This window comes from Marmota marmota, unplaced genomic scaffold (assembly GCF_001458135.2).
Source record: "Marmota marmota marmota unplaced genomic scaffold, marMar, whole genome shotgun sequence".
NCBI lineage: Eukaryota > Metazoa > Chordata > Mammalia > Rodentia > Sciuridae > Marmota > Marmota marmota.
In genome coordinates, this window is record NW_026000142.1 from 16,715,526 (window position 1) to 16,742,370 (window position 26,845).

The window sequence follows — 26,845 nt, forward strand, 5'->3', positions numbered from 1 at the left end:
ACTGTTTGACACCTAACAATATTATTTTAAGCTCAAGCCAAGTGGATTTCCAATAATTATACAATGTCTCTCAGTAATGATCTGTTGCTGAAGATACACATTCTACTGTACCTTTCAACACATACTTGATAACCTCTCATTTACTAACTGTAATTGAGGCAAATTCAGTCTTGGCTAATTAGGGGCTCTTAGTACCCCCTTACACATGTTATTCTTGATGACATATCAATAGAATTAGGGTCTATTTTTATTTTTTAATTAAAGTAACAAAAATGTGCAACTTAAAATGCTTGATGTTTAAGGACATTACAATTACTTTATGAATAACAGTCCAATGTTCTCCTGGGGATTTGCAAAATGAAAAAAAAACAAAAAAACTTTTACAACTAGAACAGAATAGTTTGGAAGCAAACTCAGAGCCATGTCAGATGCTTAGGTAGAGAAAGAGAAGTATACATGACCAAGACAATTCAATAATAGTTCATTATTTGAATGTTGACCTCTTTCCTCCACTTTAGTTAGTTCCATTTGTTAGTGCTGCCACATAAATGGTCTTCTAGACAAGTAGAGTAAATGAAGGGCAGGTTAAGTGAAAAATAAGTTTAAGGAGAAAAAAAAATCTCTACCTTTGTTATGAACCGATGGCAAGAATAGTTAAGCTTTGTAGTAAATAGGTCACCAAGACAAAAATTGACTATGTTAAGAAAACATCTTCCTGGCCCCAACAAACCTCAGGTAGATGGATCTACCTTATTTTTCCCTTAGTGTATGCACTTGAGCTAGATTAGGAAGACATATAATAGAAATAACATCAACCCAACTTTTTTGTGTGTGTGTTCAACATTTTAAAAATGACTACCTAAGCAAAAAAGTCAAGCAGAACTTGGAAACGAAACATATGCTAGTAAATTTAGAGAAAAACCAAATGGAAGCAGAAGTTGCTAATATGGTTTCAGTATTTTGTAAAAGAGCCAGCTGGATGGATGATAATTTTTCTACCCCTGCAGGGCATCAAAGCTTTTAGGAAATCATTCTTTTCACACATATTAACACTTAGCTTATTAAAACAGATGATACTTTTATTGTAAAATGGCCTGGGTAGAGGCTGGGAACATAAAGTCAGAAAGCTAAGATTCATTTTGACCACCCAATCTGACGAACAGTGAACAGGGCAGACCATGGCGGAGATGATGAGGTAGAGGAACCTACTGTAACTGCCACAGCTGAAATGTCACCAAGAAGCCCGTGAATTGCTGTTATGAAAACATTTGCAGTAACTCGCATAATTAAATGAAACTGCCAGAAAAGCATTTCTAAAATGCAGAGAAAATGCACATAAATAAATTCACTTCAAAGCAATACTACAGTTCACAATCAGCACTGTGGTAAGTTATATAGTGTTCCAGCCACTGGAGTACCATTTCCTTTGAACATGGTTAATAATTACAAGTGAATGACAACATTGTTATTTAAATTGACTGCTCTCTTAGTTACCTGTATAGATACTCAATGAGTGAAAGTTGGTGATTATGGTTTTGAAAACCACAATCCCCCATATCTAGTTGTCCTGCCTAAATGAAGACCTTAAAACTGATAAAAATGTAATGTTATATCTTTTAGCAAACATCAGTACTCTAAACCAAGATAAAAATGTTCAATGACAGCACAGTGGCAGATATTTGGCTTTCCTGCAGCTTATTTCCTTGTTTAACTGAACGATATAGTGACTTACAAAAAACTTTTAAAGTCGGAACCAAATCCGTTACCACATGGTTTTGTCTATGGCATGCTGCTCAGGCAAGTGAGATCAAGCTGCACATGTATGGATTGTCATCTTGCTTGTTAAAACTCACCTCAGAAGGCTTCTGAGACTCTCATTCTAATGGTGACAGTTTTCATGTAGAAAAGGAGGCCTCCCTTAAGGCTTCCCTCAGCAGTCAAGGAAATAAAAAAATTATCAACTATATTAGCTGAATAGAAGAAAAAAGACCAAAAAGGACTTTGCAGTCTTACCATCAAGATACAACTTTTCTCTTGCCGTGTATATTTACCACCAGCATACCTTGTGGGGGTAGCTACTTACATCAAATAACTTTTCTATATACATTTCTTCATTGACCTTTTCTCGAAGAATGTCCTGGTTTTCCCGAACAAACATAATATAGGTGTCGGCCAGATCCATTCCTGGTTTCTGTGGTGAGGGAAAAGTGAGAGGAATAAGACAATATCATTACTTAACCACATCCTAGAAATTAATTTTGAGAATTACCTGAGTACAATATGCTCAAGACCAAATCAACAATGAGCACCTACAATAAATTCCACAACTGAAGTAAACAAAATGGTTTAGTATTGATGGTCACTACTTGAGGTCATAGTTATTATTAAAATGATTAAGCTAGTCTGGGGTTGTAGCTCCATGGTAGAGCACTTGCCTTGTATGTGTGAGGCACTGGGTTCAATCCTCAGCACCACATGGAAATAAATTTAAAGAAGTTTTTTTCGTTGTTCATCTATAACTTAAAAAACATTAAAAAAAGATTAAGCATATGGTTGTAAGCCTGTATGTATTTGTGTATGTGTGTGTGTGTATACATATATGCGTATATATATGTATATATACAGGCTCTCTTGAAAGGTGAATATGCTAAGCAGTATGTATGAAAGGATGTTTTTTAAAACATTTTTTTTAGATGTAGATGGACACAATACCTTTATTATTTATTTATTTATTTTTATGTGGTGCCAAGAATTGAACCCAATGCCTCACACAGGCGAGGCAAATGCTCTATCACTGAGCCACAATCCCAGCCCTGTGAAGGGATTTTTTTCCCCAAATTTTCTCACATACAGTTATTATTTCTTAATTGTAAGTACAATCCACTTTTCATCATCTCTTGCTGATTTATCTATAATATTAAAAATAGTAGCTTCCCTTTGGCTTTCTCTATTGACTATTATTGATGTTCAAGGAGTACAAATGATATTTTCTTATCAAGCTGGGTAAAATATTATTAGAAATGTATTAGACAAGAATGATTCAGTATGTTATTAAGTGAAACAAGACATTATCCAGTGCTTCTACTCAGTATTCATCAATACTGTCTTAAGAATTTATTTTAATTTAGAAATGCCGTGAGAATATCAATGCACTGGTTTCCTATATAAAGGTAAAGAGTTGAAAAAGTTAACTTACCAATGGCAGCTAACATTTGGTCTGTGTGTGTGTGTGTACTAAGATTGAACCTAGGGTAATTTACCAGGAGCTACTCCCTAGTCCTCTTTTCATTTTGAGATGGGATGTTGAAGTTGTTGGAGGTCTTGGTCAGTTGGTAAGGCTGAACTTGAACTTATGATCCTCCTGCATCAGCCTCCAGAGTCACTGGGAGTACAGGTGTGTACCACCATACCCAGCTTAACATGTAGTGTTTTCAAATGTTATAGAAGGTAGGGTGTTAACATTAATCCTCCTTATAGACTACAAAATCAGTACTAGGAAAGGAAAAAAGCCTGAATGGCTGCTAAAGAGTTTTCCTTTTTACCGTATCATTAGTTTTTTTTTTTTTAAATTGAGTTTCCTATAGCTTCACTAGCTAATGCAAATAATTATTTGTATAATTTACATCTGGGGTTGATTAATAATCTATATTGACTTATTTGATTAGAGTAAAATGTAAGAAAGAACAAAATAGTAGAAATGATGCCCAAATAAGCCAGTCTTGCACCAATTCCACGCCCACAGGATGCACTGATAACCTCACTGACTCATCTGCAAAGAAAATGCTGCAAGAAAATTAGGTGGAAGATGATATGGATCATTTAACTATTACTATTTCTGGAAAAAAACAACTCAAGTAATATATCAGAGGGATGCACAGCACAGCATCTTCTCCTTAAGCAAAGGACAAAAAGTTCTTGCCACTCTTTTTTTGGGTGGGAGGAGTCAGTAATATCTTAATACCATAATAAAATTGCTTGTCTCTTAAGTAATACATTGTGGAGGCAATAAAATATCTTATTTATTCCCCTTATGAATTTTTAAACTAAAGTTATTTTTGTGCAGCAAGGATCACTGCAATTTCTTACTCTTGTATTCAGCCTAAAGGGAATTATATACCACATAAATTCAAGGATCTTTATAATATAACCCTGATATAATAAAATTAGTAAACAAACAAAAAAACTGGGTATTGGGAATTCAACCCATTGGTGCTTTACCACTGAGCCACATCCTCAGTTATTTTTTTAACTTTATTTTAGACAGGTCTTGCTAAACTGAAGAGGCTGGCCTCAAATTTGTAATTCTCCTGCCTCAGCCTACTAAATTGTTGGGATTACAGGCATGTGCCACCACTGCACTGCACCAGCTGATATAATAAAATTAGTCACAATTTGAAATAACTATTTACATAAATGTCATCCGTGTGGTATCTCCTTCAAGATCATCCATATATAATGTAGGTAAAACAGAGCATATCTAACAAAGGCAGCTTAACAAATTCACTTCTTCACTATTTTTCTGCCTAATTCTCATAACCAGTATTTGAAAGGTCAAGGGATATAAAAAAATGAATATATATATATTAGTGAAGAAGCTGGGGAACCTGTACAAAGATTACTACTATCAATTCTCAAGAGGCAACTAACCCATAAGTATTTCATTATGTACCTCTAAAGTTTGTCAAAACACTGAAAATGAGAACATTCAGGTAACATGCTGTCCCTGAATGAAAATGACATGAGGACAATTTTCTATACTTAATAGCAAGTTAGCTCAGCATCTGAGTTTCAGTCAGGTGCCTGGCAAGAAAGTATAATGGTAGACAACATACCAAGGCTTTGGGTACAGCCCCCTGAATCTGGAGTTGAAGAACAGACAGATGAGAGACTTGCCTTCCCATAATTTCTCCACTCCCAACCCCATTTTTATTTCTGGTTTTCAAAGGAAAACTATGCTTGGAAGTCTAATTTACTCTGTCACTTGATCCATCACACTGGAAGCTAAGCTATGGCTGGGAAGAACAAGGAATAATGACTTTATACACTGGCCATATTCATGAGGGCAGTTTCTGTTTCATTAGTCACTTCCAGGACAACATTAGACTTCAGGAAACACTGTCCAGGAAGAGTTTATCTTTCACCATCTAAAACCAACAAATACTTTAGAGTTTACGTCTAAAAGAAAACTCAATGCCATTCCTTACTGGCAGACTCAAGGGGTATAATGCTAAATCTGTAAGGTGAGACAGTCCTAGAACTTTCTAAGAACATAATCATCTCTGGTGGAGGGTATAAGGTAAACCTCATTTAAAATAAGTTTTAACAAATTGTTTCTCTCTTCTTTATGAAATTGCTTTTTCTTCCCTTTTGGCAAATTAAGATCCACTTGCCTGGAAAACAAAACCTAGAATTCTTACATTCCTCATTAGCATTATTTCTTCCTTTATCTTTGAGCTGTTTACCTATTCTTCAAACTGTGACATATGGGAATTTCACACCTAGTGAATATATTTTCATGTAGCTTGTGGCAAGAGACTATAATCATTAAAAGAATATACACAAGTAAGAGTTGCTGCAACAGCTGGTGACATTTACCAATTAGAATTAGAGTTCTTTAAAACACTTTATCCTTCATTTGGTGCATGGAGGGTAATTATCTCTGATAAATTGCTGAAAAAGATGTAATTTTCCTTTTAAACAGTTTCTACGTACAGTACAAATGTGTTTGGATAGAAGACATTACTGCTGGTTCAGTGCTCCTTTGTGCTAAGACTTGTTTCATGGCAGTAAAATTTACACACTTTGAAAGTCACTGCATTTAATTCCATTATGAAATGTTATCTTATTAGGGAACCAAGTACAGTTTGAAAAAAAAAAAAAGCTAAGCATACTGTTAATTTTTTGTGTATTTTTTTAGTGTGCAAATGAAAAGAAAGCATGTGATTGCACTAGGGAGATGAAAAACAGCTACAAATTCTGGTACAAGGGCCTAACAACTCTTTCATAGGAGCGGCCTGTTCAACTTCATCAGTGGTGAGTTCAAGTGAGTTTTTTAAAATCAAGAATATTGCATTCTAGAAAGCTGTATTTAGAGATCTTTTCTAAATTGATAATTAAATTATAGTTTCCTTAATGACTAAGAGAAAATAACAATTAAGAGCTATGTAGCAAGCACTCCATGTATTAAATAGCATTTAGGGAGAGTAAATGATTTTTCACATTCCCATGTAAACGCCAGGATCCTTAGCTCACTAAGCACCAACTTCTCCATCTTGTTCATGAGGGTAGTTATCTCCAAGTCAAAAGAAGAAATTACTTTCAATCTGTTTAGAAAAGAACAGATTTTGGCTAACAAAGTTATAGTAAAGGGAAACAAAGATCTAAAGAATTCCCCCATGAGTATAAAGAGATCAATAACTATGGAAGAAAATAAAAGTATTTTCAGGTGAGTTGCTTTGACACTGGCTGCGAAAGTAACCTAATACATCAGCGAGAGAATGAGTAGAATGAGTTTAAGTAAGGGTGCAGACTGCAGCAATTTTTTTTCAAGCTTTAATTACTAGTTAACCTAGCAAGATGAACATGCTGCTTAAAAAGAGAGAAAAAAAATTCCTTGTTAATTATATGCTGCAAACGCTCGTACTTCCTGCTGCTACACCTAATCCCACAGGTGCAAATCTTTGCTTTTCCCATTCATGGGTAGGTGGGTGCAACACTGCAGTCATTTTTCACAGCAACAGATTTAGATACAGAAGAAGCCGCTTAACCTTCCACTGGAGGTTAACAATACACTACACAAACACTGTCATGGTGTCTGTTTAACAAGGAGACAAATTTTTAAATACACTATTCTAGTCTCAAAGATTAACTAGAAGCTATGGCATAATTGACTTAATTTAAAAATGCACTTTTCATAACCTAGAAAAAAACTTGTCTTGGAAACAATGAGGAATGAAACTGTGATATCCTCATTTATGATGATCTGCATGCTTCACCAGTGAAATACACACATTCAATTATTTCTTGCTATTTAAAAATGCACCATGTGCAATATAAGAAGATGTCTTCTAAATTTGAAAATGTAGTGGGAACATTTTGTAGCACACCTCTGGCATCTAAGATTCAGTAGTACTTTGTATCTGATCTTCAGGGAACATAGGACATAATTCTATAAACATAATCTGTCTCGGATATTGTTAAAAAGGGGAATTTGTTTCCACTGATATCCTTTGTTACTTGGGCATTTACATATCAACTTGTATATTTTTACACTTGAGTTAAAATGTTCTGAGACTTTCAAAAGCATTTGGAATAAATTTAAATTACATGTTCTCAAACACTTAAAAACTAGAAGGTTTTATGTATTCCCATGATGATTATATTGTAAAAAAGCCAAATAGGGGGCTGGGCTTGTGGCTCAGTGGTAGAGTGCTTGCCTAACATGTGGGAGGCACTGGAATTGATCCTCAGCACCACATAAATAAAATAAAGGTATTATGTCCATTTACAACTAAAAAAAAAGAGAAAAAGATAAAGAGATTTATCAAGTTTCTATGATGTAGAATTATCATATTGTATTCATGCAGAAAGCCAAAAGGAAATAGAGTTGTAGCCTTCAAACCAGATTGATGCCAACTTAAATATGTATCTTTGCTAGGACAAGGAATAATTCATTAAATGGACTGAAAGGAAGAAATTAAAACAATGTAGTTTATAGGGATATGAGTTTTTCAATATTTTCTGGTAACATTTTTATAATTTTTTTAAAACAGTGAGTTGGAAAATTACAAACCATTATTTTGAGAATGAAGGGTTCAAAAGTCATCACTTTTGTATATTTAGCAGTATTCGATATTTTACTAACATTGTTATATATATATTTTTGACTCCAAATTGAGAAGTAGAAAATTCCAAGATAAAGATGATGGCATTCAAATCCTTTTGAAAACATCTTTTAGACTGGGAGCATGAAACATGTATGTTTTAAGCATGTACATTTCATTCAGTCCTGCATTTTTAAGGAGAGCATTCTCTACGACTTCAGAGTTCTTGCTCTGGATAAGACAGAGTTCTTGCTTTGGATAAGAGTCTGCTCCCTGAGCAGTTTGTAAAAGGCAGAATACTTTCATATTGTCACTAGTATCTGATCGCAGAATTGCTCTCATTAATGCTCCTGTAACTTAGGTGGTTTTATTGTTTTCACATGCATATAATAAGAATGGAACTGCTTGACACTATTTCCTCTAAGTTGTGACATCATTTATATATTTATGGGTTTTGAAACAGTTGATAGAAAATACTTCTATCAATGGGGAAAATTCTTCCAAAGAGAAAGTTATTTTAAAAATTAAAAAAAAATACTGAATGGTAGCTTAAGATATTAGCCTGAAATCCTCAAGGAAAGACAGGTTTTTCAACTGAGATCCATGGACTTACTATGCCTTCTTCATTTGAAATTATGAAATCTAGTATCTTTCTTGCTATTTCTGATCTATAATAAGGATCACTACCATCTCAATTAAGAGAACTGGCTACTGATACAGTAGCATCCAACAGGGAAAGTGGTACATGTAAATCACACACATGGGCAATGATCATAATGATGACAAAGGCATTTAATGTTTCAGTTTATGATATTGTCCTTAGTTTTCCCTCATCTACTTAGAGTTGTTATGGTGTCAATTATAAAAACTGTATGAGGGGCTGGGGTTGTAGCTCAGTGGTAGAGCTAGCATGTGTGAGGCACTGGGTTTGATTCTCAGTACCACATATAAATAAATAAAATAAAGGTCCATCAATAACTAAAAAATATTTTTTAAAAGTGCATGAGGATTTGAAGAAGTGAAATTAAAATGCTGTGGACAGTATTTCATCATTAGCTTTGAAAGTTCTGATGGACTGGGATTGGTTTACTCAACCCCTTTTAGAACCTCTCCTATTTTGAATTAAGGGAAGCCTGAAGGTACTAGAATGCCAACAGCCAGAGGCAGGCTGTGAGTTGACCTCACATAGGAAAGAAGAGCTAGATGGACAAGAAACAAGGAAATAAAGGTGAGAGAAGCAAAACCCTCATTGGGGAGCACAATGCACAGCTCCCGGGCTGGCTCCTATAATAGGGAGACTCTGAATATGGTCCTGATGTGCAGGTGAATATTCCCACTGGGCAGGAGCTCCATTCCCCAAGTTCTGCCTGGCTCTCATTGTGACGCAAAGCTCTGAGTATTCAGGTGACCTTATCTAAGCAATAAACAATATCAGGAGCAAGAAAGCAAAAGAAAGAACGAAAGCATCAGAATCACGGCCGTGACCGATTATACCTTTAAAAGTCATCACTGGTATATGCAAGCTGCTTTCTATTCTAAAATTAGAGGAAAATAAATGAAATCTAATATTTTTCACTTGTGGAAGGCATCCGGATTTTCTTTTGGAAAGCAGTCACATTCTGAAGTGGGAGTGAAACCTGTAGAGGATGCACAGGAGCACGAAGCTTCACTTGGACAGAAGCACCAATGATCCCGTTTATTGTAAAGTGCTTTATATTTACAAAGCACATTCACACTAATATGCTCATTGACTCTCCATAAGAACCTAGTGAGGGAAACAACACAGGGATTATACCACTATTTTTATTGCTCAGGGGGGAAAAAAGGAATAGGGGAGGCAGCCAAGGGGCAAAGGGAGAACTTTTGAACTTGGATTCTGTACAGTACAGAGCTAGGTTTGAGCCACATTTTAAGGAGTTCAAAGATTATAAATCTTTGGCAAGTATCATAAAGAAGAGTATTTAAAAGAGTTACTAAGGAAGATAGGAAAACACCCATATGGAAGTTGCCCGTCTTGCCTCTTAGATTTTTTTGCTTCTTTCAGGTCACAATTCCCTTTTCTTTTTTCCCTTTATGAGCCATTATTTCCAGATAAGAGGCCCAGATTTTATGACGGGACCCTTAAGTATTCTGGCTGTTTTTGACAGGAGAAAGGAAAAAGGTAGTGTTGCTCATTAAAGAATTGTAATTGGTTTGTAAAAATACAGATAGGGTCTAATGTATGATAACTGCTAATATTTATTGAGCACTAATTCCACTCTAGGAATTCTGAAAAGTGCTTATTCATGGTTAACTGTAAGAGGTGTAATTATATCTCCATTTAACAGATATAGAAAGTCGTGCCTAAGGACACACTGATATTAAGCAAAGTGATAGAGCAAGGATTCAAAGATAGCAGTCTGGTTCCCCAGCCTGTTTGCAATGCCTCTGCTGTGCAGCCTCTATAGATCTGCCTCTACCTGCTGTTTTAATTTTTTTTTTTATAGGAACTACTCTACATTATTGTCTCACATGATTTTTTTTATAAAACTTTTAAACACACCTTTCTTTAAACTTCATCCTACCTGTAAGTAGGGATTTATTATTTTTTTTTGTCATTAGTTTTAGTGTAATTCTTAAACCCTACTGAATCTTTCGTTTTGACTTGGTGTACCTGTCTGCAAAACCAATATGAACACTCATCATGCTCCTATATTTAACATAGCAACTTTCCCTGTAGGTCTGTGTTCCCTTCTCCTAAGTTACATTTAGGCCAGAGTTACACTGTACAGGTCTTGCTTTCAAAAATGTTTCTGGGGTCTTCTTCAACATGAACATTTCAAGGCTCTATGATGGGACCATGACCTCCACAACTCCAATAGAATTGCTCTCCAGGATGTAGCTGTTTAATCAAGAACAACTCTACCAAAATCTCCTGGAGGTCACAGCTCATTACCTGACCAGAAAGAGCATGAAGGATTCTACCAATTCCTTTGGAGGAAATGTGAGACCCTGGAATTTATTTCTTCATTTGTTTTTGCCTCTTATGTGTGCTTAATTTTTTTAATAAAAAAGTATCATGAAAGTATATAATGCACAGATACATCAGACTATGTTCACAACTATATTTAAAAGACTTGATTTGAGTCATCTGCTGTTAACACTTATGCATCTTCAGGTGTGCTATAAATATTCCACTTGAGTATGTTTTAACATGAATTCCTTCTTCTTTACTACAGTATGAACATCACTAAATTTCATGTCACTTAATTTTCACTTTACAGAATCAATGTTTTTATTTGTTTCTTTGTTTACTCTTGAAACAATTTCCAACAAGTGACTATATAGTAAACAGCTTTGTTCCCTCTCCACAAAAAATCCACCCCCCCTCCCCGGTCTCTTTGTTTTCTCATCATCTTCTGGAGACATTTTTTGGTTCTGTTGTTTCTTGTATGGACACAAATCCACGTCAAGAACTCACACAGTGATGGACGGTCATAAAAGGACTACTGTGGATTACAGAACTCATTTATAGTCATCTATAAAATGGGTGAAATTTCACTTATGTGAAATAATTCCCAAGGCTATACAGTTAATTCAGTGTCATAGAGCTGCATAAAAGGAATGAAAAGTCAGCCGCCAATGGCTACCAATAACTCGTAAGCCAGTGTTTTTTTTTTTTTTTTTTTTTTTTTTTTTAGATGGGGTCTTACTATGTTGCCAACACCAGCCTGGAACTTGGGATCTTGAGGAGTTAGGATTGCAGGTTTGCATCACTGTACTAACCAGTGCTCCTTTTGAAAATAAACTTCTCAATTTTAGAATCATTTTAGAGGATAATTATGAATATAGTACGTAGAATTCCTATATTCTGCATCTCCAATTTCCCCTCTAATTACTGCATTTTATTAATCAGTATGGCACATTTGTTATAAATAATGAACATATACTGATACAGAATTAACTAAAGTCTCCATTTTGTTCAGATTTCCTTAGTTTTTACTGAATATCCATTTTCTGTTCCATGATCTCATCTCTATACCATTAGTTGTTACTTCTCCATAGACTCCTCTTGACTGGGCCACTTTCTACTCTCCTTAATAAATGACCTTCACAGTTTTGAGGAGTACTCTCAGATATTTTGCAACATCTTCTCTATTGAGATGAGTTTCATGTTTTTCTCTAGTCTCAACTAGATTTACAAGTTTTTGTGGAGGAAGGCTATAAAATACCATTTTTATCACATCACATCAAGGCTAAATATCATCAATATGATTTATCACTGTTGATGTTGACCTTGATCCAGTGGCTAAGGTAATATTGGCTAGATTTCTCCACTGTGAATCTACTCTCTCCATGGACCTCTTCATACTGTACACTTTGGAAGGAAGTTGCTATGTGGAGCCCACACTTAAGGAATGGGGAGATTTGTTAATGTATACCTTCTTCAGGAAGAAGTGTCTACATTATTTGGGGTCTTCTGCACAGGAGATTTTTTTTTCTCTCATTTGTCTTGTCAATCATTTATATCAATTTGGAACTAATGATTATACTCTGGGTTATAACTCAAATTACATTTTAATTATTTGGTTGCTCAAATTTCCTAGCTTAGGCCACTGAGAATTCTTTACATTAACACTTATGTCCCTCTGATGTACCCCCCATCATTGTGGTGTTTGTGAACATTTCCTTACTTTCTGCCAGGACATGATGCTTCAGATTCGTTTTGCTACAGCTGTTTTTGAACATTAGCTATTTTTTTCAAGGACCTTTTGTTCATTTTACTGGACTCTAGAGTCCAAGTTCTGGGTGCTATGTGTGCTTGTTGCTTCTGGGGGTCATCACTTCTAGACTCAACAAACAAAAAATAGAAAGTGAGTACACAATCCAAGCACACGCAGGGCCTTCCACCTACAATGTTGTTATGTGTAAACAGTTCTATTCCTATTAAGCAAAAGAGAAGTCCACAGTGATGTCTAAACTCTAATTATTATAGGATTACTTTAGCCTTCTTCCTTCGCTTGTCTCTTACTCTAACAATGAGAACTTGGCTCCTACCACCCATCACCCATTTATTTAATTTCAATATACATGTATAGTAATTGTGAATTGCTAACCTGTAGGGAAAATCTTTACCAACTAGAGTACAATGCTAATTTGTAGTTCTGTTTTTTTCTTTATTTTTATCAATCCTGCTCATTTCCAAAGTTATTTAGATTGGTATTTCCCCCTTCTCCTCTCAGTAATGTTATTTTATATATTTACAATGATGATTTTATAAGTTTCCTTTCCATTTTGTAAGGTTATGATGAGCTAAATGATTTTTTTTTTTAAAAAATCTTATATTCAGGTTCACTTTTTGTTTTTGCTGTGAAGTTAGGTTTTGGTGAATATACACACAGTTATGCATCTACCATTACAGTATCATACAGAACAGTTTTGTTGCTTCTCAGAAAACATGCTTTATTTCACTAATTCAATTTCCATGATCTTGAATCATGACAACCACTAATGTTTATAATCTTTATAGTTTTATATTTTGCAGAACATTATATAAATGGAATCACAAACATGTATTCCTTTCAAACAGGCTTCTTTTAGCAATATGCATTTAAGATTTACTCACGCTCCCAGTGTCCTGTGAGTTCATTTTTTTCTTTCCTTTTTTTCCTGAACAGTTGTTCATTCTATGAACCTAATACTGCCTGCTTATCCATTCACGCAGTGAAGGGCATTTTTGGTTGCTTCTAGTTTTGTTGATAAGCAAAGCTGCTCTTAACATTTGCACATAGGATTTGGTATAGAAATATATTTTAAAATCAATTGATAAATATATGGATCATGACTTATGATTTTAAAAATGAAAAACCCTACTCCAAGGATCTAGAAGTGTGTTGTGCCTCAAGTATGATGATGTGAGTCATATTCCATCCAGTTTTAAATTTTAAGTTTTTTTTAATGTGTTCTAATTCTTTGAAAATCAATACATACGCTGAAATATATGATTAAAAGGGACACCTTCAGCCTTGATCATATACATTGTGATAACAGAATTTAAAGCAAAAACTAATTTGTTATGATGATCAACTTAAAATTGCTGACTACCTGGTTATATTTACCACACAAATTGTTTCATTATGGTTGAGTAAGTTTTGCTGCTCATGGCATCTTAATTTCTGGGCAAATTTATAAGTCATAAATTATTTCCCAAGAATTCTGTGAAAAGCCAAATGTTAAAATAAGTGACTACTAATTTGTAAAACTTTTGTATTTAGAAAATTAGTTCTTGGTTTAACTTATTCACTTTTATGGTTATTTTTAACTCTAATCAAGAATCTGTTAAAATTTTCATATAGGATAAAGAATGGCATTCATTTTTTTTCCCTCTCAATAATAGTATGAGGCATTTTCTATCCCAGCTTGGAGCAATCTAGCTTCCTCCTGCCACTCCAGTTTTATGCTCTCATGGTGAGCTAACCTCCAACTTACAATGGAAAAAGTGTGCTGAAATAACCTTGCAAAGCTTTGTTATGAAGTTTAGTGCTTAAGAAAAATAAACTACTCCCTAAGGGATTGGTGCTGTTTTAAAGATTTGAAATAAACCTGTGGTGAACCATAATTATTAAATTAAAAAAGTGTATATATGAGAGAGAATTATATATAGTTTGGAAAGGCATATGAAAACAAATACTTACAGGCACATCAACATATTTTGCAGCTGCTTTCACCTTAAATGGGGGGAAAAGAGATATTTATGAGAATTATATTCTTAACTACTATGTAAGTATGATAAGAGTTGAGAGACAGCAGAAGAGAACTCATTCCAATACTTACAGTGAAAGACAGAATGGATGAAAAGAAAGTGCCTTCATCATACCTTGACAGCTTAGACAACACTCCTTCCAACACTGAAACAAACTGTAATACAGATTACAGAGAGTAGTTAGAATGTTTCTGAGCATGCAATCTAATAGCAGTGCAAACAATTCCTGAATCAACTTGTCCCCAGCTACTAAAATCTACAAAGACTCAGCTGACAGCTGAGGTCAAGCTAGCTTGCATTACTTACTCTTCATTTCTGAACATGAACTTTAAGGTCCTTTCCCATGGCAGGAAATAATACATCATTTACAAAAATAATGTGGAATAGGAGTATAGTCTCAATACATATACGATCATTTAAGTTACTGATAAATGATATTAGGTTCATGAAATTATTCCTTAAAACATTTTTCAAGTGGAACACAGGAGCTCACAAACAATGAAGGCCACGCTTAATCAAATTCCTTTCCTTTATGTATTATTTGACCATCTCTCTACTTTTTCTTACATACGCACAGAAGATTGAATAAAATAAGAACAGAAAGTGAAAGAAAGGTGTGATGTTCAAGGCTCTCATAACATGAGAACACAAGTCATTAATGGGCATTTGTCAAGTAGCTCTAACTGGGATATTTAAGGATGATTCCTGCTTCTAGAAGATTATTCAGCAGTCTTTGAGCTAAAACAGATACACACACTGAAAGGCAAAGTGGAAACAGCATTAGACTGAAAATATATAACCCAATTCTATCTCTGATCTCTATGTGGGCTCAGTCTGATCACCATATATTCCAGGCCTCAGTTCTTTCAAATCAATTAATGTGTATGTTGGAGGGAGGAAGGGAAAGAGTCAGGAATTCAAATTATTCTTAAAAGCATCTTGCATTTCTAAAATTTTTTATTCCTTTTCTTTCTCTCTCTATTTATTTATTCATTTGGTTGCAGTGCTGGGTATTGAACCCAGGGCCTCCCACATGCTAGGCAAGCACTCTACCACAGAGCTATACCTTCCACTCTTTTCATTTTGAGACAGGGTCTGCCTAAATTGCTCACTGTAGCCTTAAATGTGAATTATTCTGGTCTCATCCTTCTGGCTGGAATTACAGGTATAAGCAAACATGCCTGAAGTTAAAATTTTATATTTGTATGAAATGAAAAAAGCTTACTCTATTGGAAAAACGTGGGAAATTTTACTTTATTAAAGAAGATCAATGAATAGGCGGAACTAATAAGATACACTGTCCTACATCTTTCCTCTTTTGAACTAAAATAATACGTATTATTGACAAATTACATACACTCCCAAAGGGGAAATGCTGACAAGGTTTTTTAAATGCGAAAAGGGAAATTAACAAAGGCTGGTTTTTGTTCACATAGCAGCTTCTTCAACAAAGTGATAATAGTTCTAGGGACACAGCTTATTGGTCTCTAGTGACCGAAGAGCTCACTTCGAGTGCACAGGAGATAATCTTTTCTCTATGGCTGATCAATTACTGCAAAATAGTTTATGCAAAAGAAACAAAAACTTCCCTATAGGTTTCTCCATCACATCATTTGCGACATGATGTAAGAACACAGAAACAAAATCATGCAAATAGCTGACTAAAGTTTTATTTTTAAAAGAAGGAGAATTATATTCATTTGAATAGTTATCCTATGGGATATAAACAGCAAAAAACACAAAATTATAAATTGCTCACATCTGAAAGTCAAATTAGCATTTTCTTCCTGCCCATTAGGATTTGTCACCAATCATGACTGCCTAACTCAACTTGATGTGGTTTGCAAGGACCCAGAAGACCAATACTCCAGGGCTATGTCAGACCAGGGGAAGGGAATTCCAAACTTAATGGCCCTCTGTGGAAAATGCCTCATCTCTTGTAACTCAAATCTTGAGAGCAAGTGTGTGCTGGGTGATGTCACTTGGAGGAGAGCGACAATTGCTATGGTTACTAGACAACCTTATGCATCAGAGGCTCTAGCACAGCACCTGGCTCTGGGTGCCTTCTAGTGAACCTGGATGCACATCTGTGAAAGATGCTGAGGGACAAGGCAGTGAAGAGGCAAGAATCCTGTGAACACCTTTTGAAGGTGTGGGTTCAAGTTGGAGCTCTGCTACCATCTGGTTATAAGATAGAGTCAAGTCATTTCATTTCTCTTGCTTTCTTGCACTCAACAGTAAAATGGGGAAAAGATAGCTATCCTGCTCACCTTATAAAAATGGTGTGAAACTCAGGGGTGGAGTTTTACGTGAAAGAACTGTGAAAATGCCAAATATTAAAGAAATTTAAAGAATTATTGTTATTGATGTGATAATAATAACTATCCATTATTTGTCTGAAAATGTAACTATATTAAATCATAATTAGGATGGCTTAGTGACAACGTATAAAAATGAGTTTGATTCTTAGCTAATGCATCTAATTCAATGAAATATGTGGAGGTATCTAGGGTGATAGGACTGAATTGAGGCTGTTAGAAGGCCATTGGAATCCCACCTGTTTGAAGGTCATTGGTGGACAACAGGGAAGAAAGCCTTTGAACACAGGTGATCATGCTCCCACATTATCTACCATTACACTACAGAATTGCAAGGAATAAATGAGGTGATCTATGTTAAGTGCTCAATGAATGTCTCTGGGTTATAATTATTATGGAGTACCTAAGATAGGAAATAAAAACAGAGGACTCTTAGATCTCTTCCTTCAGGAACATACAAACTAGTGGAAGAGACAGACATGAGCACAACTGGGTATTACACAAGGCAGAAGTTCTATGGGCCACAGCAGAAGGGTGCACAGTGTGACTGAATTGGAGGAGGGAAAGAGGGGCTTTGACCAGAGGATCTGCAGTGAACTTTCTTTATAAGGTGGCACAGGAATTAAGCTGTAGGATATCAGAAATGGAGCTGATAAAATGACAGGAAGCCTACTGGCAGATGCATTTAGGGCAGACGTGTCTCCATAGAGGCATCTGGCAGCCTGTCTAGCTGGACTTCTCTTTACAGTACGAGCATCATCAGGTTACATCTCAGCAAGTCCTGTGTGTGGGCTTGTGGTCTGCTGCAACCAAACCACAATAATCTTTGTTTCCATTTCAAAAATAGCAGAAGCTTCTTTTTGAGTTCTTCCCTATCACAAATGGTCCCCTGGGAGGTAAAATACTGTAGGGACTCTAAGTGCTTACATGGCCGTGAACAGCCACTGCACCTCTGGGATCAACCAGGTGAGCCATACAGTTCTTACAGAAGGTTTTCTTTGTAAGATATTTGTTGAGGCCCAGGTGGTGGAAAAGCTACTTTCAAAACCAAACTCTATTAACAACAAGATTAATAATGACATATTTTTCATTTGGGTTTTAATTGCACAAAACAGCAAGATTCCAAGGAAATCAAGGTAAATGCTGGGTTTCATTGCTGAATCTTTAACTGCTTCCTGTGAACTTTCTCTGAACAGCTCAGGGAGTATATAAATACTTATGGGTTTGCCTTGTGCTCTCTGTTCTCCTGAGGGTGTTGGGTTGGAATGAAACATTGCAATCTCTTTGTTTCCCTACTCTTTATTGTGTATGCTATGTACTGGGTTTGTTTGAATAATATTTAACACCTAGAGTCTGTCTGGGCAATTACCAACTTTGCCTCATGATACATGCTCTCAAGGAAATTAAAGATGAAAGCATTTTAAAATGACTGTAGGTAGAATGAATCATGATGAAGGCCACAAGGCATGTTGTTTTAAATTTCTTGTTGAATTTTAAGATGACATAAGAATGATTTTAATAGAATATAAATTTGGGTGGAAGGTAGAAGATAAATTCTAAGAAGCAATGGGTAGAAGTCCAGCTATAGACTGCTGGGTTTAAAACCAAGTTATTGCTATTTTAGCCATGACATTTCATGAAGTAAACAAGGGATAAATGCACTGGAAGTTATATAGACTTTCACAGAAAAGACAGTTTTCCATGATACAACCTATCATGAAAAACTAGGTATTTGACAGGGGGAGAGGATAAGATTGGCGATACCTATTAGCCGATGTTTTGATTTTGTTTATTATGATGAGGGCTAACTAATATTATTAAAATTCCACGTGGATCCTGAATATCACAGACTGGAAGTAAACAGTATTTCTTTCATGAATAAGATTTTTTTTTTTAAAAATACTGGGGATTGAACCTAGGACCTCATTTATGCTGGCCAGGTGTATTGCCACTGAGCCACACCCCCAGACCCAGAATGCTAATGAATAGGCTCTTTCCCATCTTTTTTTTTTTTTTTTGCCAACTGTGAATCCACTTCTTTGAAGCTTTGTGGCAACTGACTCCTAAAAGTTCTTCCCAGGTGACATACATCTGACTGAATGAATGATAGTGTTTGACAGAATGTATTTATTCAAAACATACCTTGTTCTGAAAAGTCTCTAATTTCTAAAACAGCACACCTAGTACAGATGTTGGTAAATTCTCCACAATGTCTTCTCTCATTGTTCCTTTTCCCTCTGTTTTCCCCAATGCAGTGATCTATCTTACTTTCTATTTCCTGTCTATGAATGGCTCTGAATAGTGTGTGTCTTTCCTTTTAAGCACATACTTGGATTTGAACAGGTGTTTTCTGAATATGCAGCCTTGACCTAAACAAGTAAATTTAATCAAATTAATTTACCCAGGCTGAGTTGGCAAGATATTTTCATTAAGTCATCTGGGCAATCAGGTCAAATTTGTTCTCTGTGTTATTTTTAAGAGGAATTCGGGGGAAAATATTCTGTTATGAGAAAGAATATGTATGTATGTGTGTGTGTGTGTGTGTGTGTGTGTGTATATATATATATATATATATATATATATATATATATATATATCTCAAAGTATCTGAAGTACCTGTATGTATATGCTCAGTGAAAAATGTTTATTTCTTCCTAATCCTTTTTTTTTTGCAGTAAATGAGGATTTAGGAAGTTTATCATTATTGTGATCTTACCATCAAGTTCAGAATTGATAGTTCCGTATTACAGGAATACATTATGAGAACTGTCATGTTTTGTCTGGGCTCTGCTAATAATCTGCTCTGATCATTTCTAACTCTCAGTCCTCCAGTGTTTTTCCAGGATCCTCATCACTACACACAATGAATTCCATTCTCATCTCCCTACCTTACAGTTGGCTTTCAGCTACCTGTCCACGCTGGTCACACACAGGCATCAAAAGAAGGCCACAAAGGCTGGTTAATACAAACAGGAGACAATGAGGACACAACTGGAGGTGAAGCTTCTGCCCTTTCTCTCTCTGGTCTTGTTGAGTTCTGTATAGAGTTGTGGAAAGCTTACTTGGTACCACCAAGGTCAAGTCCTTGCTCTGTGGTATCTATCTTGAGACCTAGGGCCTCTATTTCCTCATCTGGACTCTGGCGGGGGGGCAGGCCTGCTGGATGAGAGGAGGCCAGATAGTCAGGGCTCTTAGGGCTCCTTTCCTTTCACAGTCAAAGTAGCTTCACTTTGAATGGTGTTGAATTTTGCTCTTCTGACTATGCCACACTCTGGCCAATTTAATTTTAAGATAGCAATAAATATAACATTTCCTGTACCCTTTCATGATAAGATTTTATCTTCCTCCTATTTTTCCTGGCAAACTCAGTCTGAAGCTGGGCTTTAAATCATGATTCCACACATATATGTATATGGTCTAGAATCACCAGCATATGGTTAAAGCCAGTAGAATGAAAGACATAGATATTTGTAGAATGAGTTCAAAAAAAGCTAATGATGGAATTCTAAGCAATCACAGCATCTAGTTGGTGGACCCACAGAGAGAATAATGCAGCTGGGAGTCCAAAACCTTTGTGGACCATAACGTATATTCTCAGTAAGGACACATACTATGAGAGCTATATGTGACTTGAGAGCCCTAGATCATCCCCATACTATTTGAAAAGACATGGGATAAAAAGGTATATGAAAGTGAAATTGAAGAGGGGAGGCAAAAAGAAGGAAGTATAGCTTCTCATTTATTCAAATGTATCATTTGTATTTATCAGTATCAGAGAGAATTAAAATATGGGAAGAAATATTTGAGATACAATACTAGAAACTCACTATTATTAAACTATTCCAGATAGAGTTAAGTAGTTAAGTAGTATGATAACCATGTCTAGGATAGGACTCAGGATTTGATGGGGTAATGTAATGTAATGTAATGTAGAAATTTCATATTTTATTTTTCACAGACTTATTTCTCTTTACTGTTTTCTTGGAGTTATAGAAGTGGTAAGTACACTAGCCTAGGAGTCTGAAGTTCAGAGGCTTGGTTCCTCACTCTCTCACTTTTTAGGTCAGTTTACTAAACTAATTTGAGAATTATGTTTCAATCTATGAAATGAAATAAGATGGCCCATTTCATAGCCATTAATAGGTCTATGGCTGGGGATATAGCTCAGCTGGTAGAGTGCTTGCCTCACATATACAGGCCCTGGGTTCAATCCCCATGCACCAAAAAAAAAAAAAAGAAAGGTCTAAATGAAATCATACATAAACAATGGCTATTTCATAGTAGGTACTTCATAACGCTTTTAAAAAAATTACTTTTTAATGGAAACAAATGTGAACACCCTATCTTATAGGCTATTTTGTTTCTGAATATATTATACCTCAAAAGCCATTTGCATGTCAATCTGGAAAGAGATTCATTAGAGTAGTGTTACTCAAAGTGTGATTCAGAATAGGTCCATCAAATCACCATTTTGGCTAGCTAAATATGCAAATTTCTTTCCCTCTTCCAAACTTCTGACTCAGAATAACTAGAGAATAAGGCATGGAAATCTGCATTTCACTAGTTCACAGGTAATTTTGGGGGGCATTGTAAAATTTAGGAATTATTATATTAAAAGTGTTTTATCTTTTCTTAATGAAACCCACAATTTACCCAGCACATGGAACTTGGCAGCCAGCCACACATTGCCAGCCACATAGAATTTTTAGCCAGGCAGATTGGATCTACTAGAGCCATCACTGGGAAAAAAAAATGGCAATGAAAGTATTTTTAAAGCAAAAAGAGAAAAGCATCTTGTTATGTGCAAGTTAATAAATTACTTATAAGATAATCAACAAATTTCTTAGGAGATGCCTTTGAGGATAGGAGAGAATGGGATGGCATACTTAAACTGTGAAATAAAAAACTGCCAATCAAGAATACTGTATCTGGAAACACTGTTCTTAAAAAATGAAGGAGGGGGAGGGCTTTACCAGATTAAAGTCAGGTTTGTCACTATTCAACATGGCTTATAAGAAATGCTGAAGGAAGTTCTTTTGAGTTAAAATGAATGGATGCTAAGCAACAAAATAAAGCATATGGAAGTATATATCTCATTGATAAAGGTAGATATATAAACAATGCAGAATAATGCAATACTGTAATGATGGTATGTAAAATCACTTTTAACCCTAACATAAAACTACAAAAATTTGTTAATGGATACACGATATTAGAAATAAAGCAACAATGACATAATTGTGTATGTGTATATGTGTGTGTGCGTGTGTGTGTAATAAGAGTACAAAGATTTTGTTTGTAACTGATGTTATTATCAGCTTGAAACAGTCTGTTATAACTATATGAAGTTTTAGGTAAGTCTCATGGTAACCAAGGGAGGGGAAACTTTAAAGAATAGGAAAAAAGATAGACAAATGTATCAAATATATCACCACAATCAATCTTCAAATCACAAAGGAAGACAACTGAGAGGAAGAGAAGAGGAAAAGAACTACATAACACTCTGAAAACAATGAACAAGCTGGCAATAGGAACATCGTCTTGCAATACATAATGGCAAAACGTAATTCTTAACTTAGCAATAATTACATTTAATGTAAAACAGAGTGGCTGAATCCACAGAGTGGCTAGATCCAGGGGATGGGGATGTAGCTCAGTGTTAGAACACGTGTTTAGTATGTAGAAGACCCTGGGTTCAATTCCTAGCACAATAAAACAAAACAGAAACTGAAAAAATATGAAAAGACAAGAGTTGTTGAGGATGTAGAGAAAAAAGAATAATTTAACATTGTTGATGGGAATGTAAATTGGTGTAGTCATTATGGAAAACAGTATGGAAAATCCCTAAAACAATTAAAAAGAATGAATAGAATCACCATACGAATTAGCAATCCCACTATTGGGTATATATCCAAAGGAACTGAAATGAGGATCTCAAAGAGATATCTATACCCCTATGTTCACCGAAGTATTATTCTCAATTGCCAAGACTTGGAAGCAACTTAAATGTCCGGTGACAGATAAATAGAAAGTAAAAATGTGATATACACATAATATGCAATACTATTTAGATTTTACAAGAAGAAAACCTTTTTGAGACAACAAAGATGAATCTAGAGTACAATGTTAAGTGAAATAAGCCAAGCACAGAAGGACAAATACTACTTGACATCAGTTATATGAAGAATCTAAAATCGTTAAAACTCATGGAAGCAGAGAATCCCCTATAGGGATCCCCTATAGGGATGTGAGATGGAGCAGCATTTGTCAAAGGGTAAAGTTTCAGTTATGCAAGATGAATGCATCCTGGAGATCTACTGTACAGCATAGTCTCTATAGTTAGCAATATTATTTGCCTAGAGGATATAGCTCATGTTGAGTACTGCTATCCCTTCCCACCCAAATAATGAATTAAGAAGGCTAGAAGAAATTTTCGAAGGTGATGCATAGCTTTATGGCACAGATTGTGGTGATGCTTTCATGACTGTATATTTATCTCCAAACTCATCATGTATATATGTACACATTTCTGTATGTCAATCATATCTTAATAAGATGGTTTAAAAATATGCAGAATATTTTGGATTAATGAAGAAAACTATTTTCATCTCTTATGGAAGCTCGTTTGAGTCAACTTACAAGTTAATTTATACTTTTCAACTAAGGAATTAAAGATAATTAATAAGAAACTGTTTGACAGAGAAATAATTCATAGAGAAAACTATAATTTTGACTTGATTCCCAAATATATTAGCCACTAAATACATGAGGCTATTTTAACTGAAATTAAGTTAAAAGTTAAGTTACACTAGCCACATTGCAAGTGCTCCATAGACATGTGTGATTAGAACCTGCTATACTGGACCATGCAGAAGTTTTTTATTGGATAGTGCTGACTCTTATAATATCTTTTTTCTTACTGAATTAAAATATACCATTTTTTATATTAACAGATGCATTTGATATAGAAATATTTAAATTTCTTAATTTCCCAGAATTGAATGTAGAGATGAGGTGCAACCCTGTCTGCTTTCTCTGCAACCATCCTCCCGCTTCCCCCAGCAACAAAACAAAAACAACTAGTTGGACTTTTTCTATGCTGCCTAACTAAGCTGAAATCATCTACAAGCTGGCATGCATTTAAATCACTGTTGTTAAGATTGCAAACCCTTTAAAAGGCACCTTCCTAGGAGGACTGTGCTGATGGATAGATTATATCTGAATGAAATTGTCCTGGATGCCTCACGGAAAAGGAAGGGGCATGTTTAGCTTTACTTCACTCTAGTGGGTCAACTATGCAGGGTTGCAGGCTGCTGCATTGGACTCCTTATAGGGTAGAATTCTGTTTTTCCTTGAGAGGCTTGATTTTCTGTTGATCCACCTCTCCACCCACCTGCTGGGTAGTTTTCCTTTAATTCCCTTCCACTGGATGGTGAATGTGTGATGAATGTGAAAGTGTAGGTATTTGGTGACATGGTAGTATTCTAAAGTCATATTTCCTCGTGGTTGTTTTCCACTTTAAGATCTGCTACCAGAGAAATTGGAAAACACACATAAACACACACACACACACACACACACACGAAAAAAAAAAGCCACACACATACACAAAGGAAAAAAACAAAACCCAACTAGAATCCCACCACCCAGAGAAAAGCTGTGTTAACATTGTGGCTGCTTATCCTAATAGTCATTTTTTCTATGCAATGAAAAAATTCAAGTCATATTTATGCTTTTAAGTATTCAGCATTTCTCTAATAACTGCTACATTATAAAACCTTCTCTTCATCAGTGATAGTGTCTGAAGGAATAATTTCTTAACACAGAAGTACTTTGTCATTTCCCTTAAGAGATTAAAATGTTTCCAAATTTTAATAGCTAGCATGACAAATATTAACATACATATTTTGTGTTTCTGTCTAGTATGAAAACTATTAGAAGGTGAAAGCATATTAATGTATTTGACATTTCCAAACTATTTTCCAGGAAGGTTACAACAATCTAGCATCTTGTATGCAGGAGATGTTAAGTGTCTCACCTTACTTTTTAAAATACTAAGTATTAGCTTAATAAAACTATACTAATGTATGAGAAAATATCATATTATTGTCATTTTAATTTACATTCTTAAACTATTTGAGAAGCTTAACATTTTTCATGCTAATAGGCCATCTGTTTTTTGTTCTCTAGAAACTATATCATTTATTTATATTAAACTGAAGGTGGTTTCCCTTTGCTTCTTATACATTCTTGCAATTGTTTGATGAAGCCTATTTGAGGTTCTTTGACAAAGACTTTCCTGATTTCTTTATTAGTAAATTCACTAGTGGTATACAGAAAAGCTCCTGATTTTTGTATATTGATTTTTTTAAAAAGAGAAAGAGAAGAGAGAGAGAGAGAGAGAGAGAGAGAGAGAGAGAGAGAGAATTTTAATATTTTTTTGTGGACACAACATTTTTGTTTGTATGTAGTGCTGAGGATCGAACCCAGGCCGCACGCATGCCAGGCGAGTGCGCTACCGCTTGAGCCACATCCCCAGCCCTGTATATTGATTTTATATCATGCTATTTCCTAAATTCATATGTCAGTTCAGAAAGTCTTTTGGTAGAATTCTTAGGTTTTCCTATGTATGGATTCACATCATCTGCAAACAGAGATAACCTGACTTGTCCTTTTCTATTTATTTGTCTTTTATGTTATTCCTATCTGGCTGTGAACTTGTACCCATTAACCAATAACTCCTCACCCTCTTTAAGTTCCTGGTGTTCTGTTCTCCCTCCCTCCCTCCCATCCCTCCATCTCAAAAGACACCCATGGCAGTCTGTTACAACTTAGTGGGATTCTAATTCCTTTAACCACTACCTGGCATACCCAATTATGCTTCATCTCTACGTATATGATTAAAGGACATAGTTTTTGTCAAATACTTTTCAAGTATCAAACAGGAAGTCCTTGGACTGAAGAACCACAGACACCATCCTTCCATCTTTGCCTGTCTATCTCTGAGTCTGACTTGATGTTATCCCCACAACAAATGGGCCAACTAGGAGGCCTGAGGATTATTTAATCTGCTCAGGAATTAAGACAAATGGTTAGTGGTATTACTGGGGAAAAAATTATTTTTAAAAGGATAACACTTTTGCCAAAAGTCAAAATTCATTATGAACAAAAATATCAGAAGTTCTTGATTAACTGTTCAAAATCTTTTCTTGTTTATAACTTTTCTCTTTCGCGTGCACTCTTTCTTTTTGCTAGAGATTGAACCCTACGCCTTGTTCATTGTTTACAACTTTTCTTAAAATTACAATTTCTCTTGCATGTAATTTTCAAACTACAGTTACCCAATTGGATAATTAGATACTTAGAAATATCAGATATTCTGAAATTATCAGTTGGAGATTATTTTAAAATTTGATTTAAAAAGGTGAAGAAATAATACATTACCTTTGAAACTAGCAGTGAGATGATTTCTTTTACAGTGTTGTCAATCAAATCATCTATTTTTGAATGGTACTGTTGCTAGATATTGAAAGACAAAAGATACATTAGTTGATACGGACACAAAACTTCTATCATAAGTCATAAGTGCTCTAAAGCTACTAGTTATGACATATCAGACTTACTTAAAATGATCATTTTGTACATTAAAAGAACAAAACCTTGAAAACTATCCGCCCAATCAACACTTTTTTTTGCATTGCAGTTTGAAAATTTTCCCATGTGCACTGTTGAGTTAAGCAGCTAATGGGGTTATTATTTAGATGAATTGAGTTCTTATTCTTATTCAGGCGTAGGAATGTGAAGGATACTTTTTGTCTCCTCCTCCATAATTAAGGTGGCCTGGCCGTGTATTTTTCTAAATGGTTGGTTTAGCTGGAGAAGCAAAAAAAAAAAAAAAATCTTTTTCTAAAGATTTAATTAATACAGCATTTCGTGTCTGACAACTCTCATTCATAAGATAT

At 35.2% G+C, this 26,845-nt stretch overlaps 1 protein-coding gene across 1 annotated transcript in view; it reads right to left on the minus strand.

Annotated features, from left to right (window-relative positions):
- Nucleotides 1-26,845, minus strand: part of Cadps2 (calcium dependent secretion activator 2) — a 511,596-nt gene that overhangs the window by 23,707 nt on the left and 461,044 nt on the right. The window contains 4 exon segments of the mRNA XM_048786046.1: nt 2,084-2,191; nt 14,498-14,530; nt 14,637-14,720; nt 26,328-26,402. Coding sequence (XP_048642003.1) covers nt 2,084-2,191; nt 14,498-14,530; nt 14,637-14,720; nt 26,328-26,402 — 300 coding nt within the window.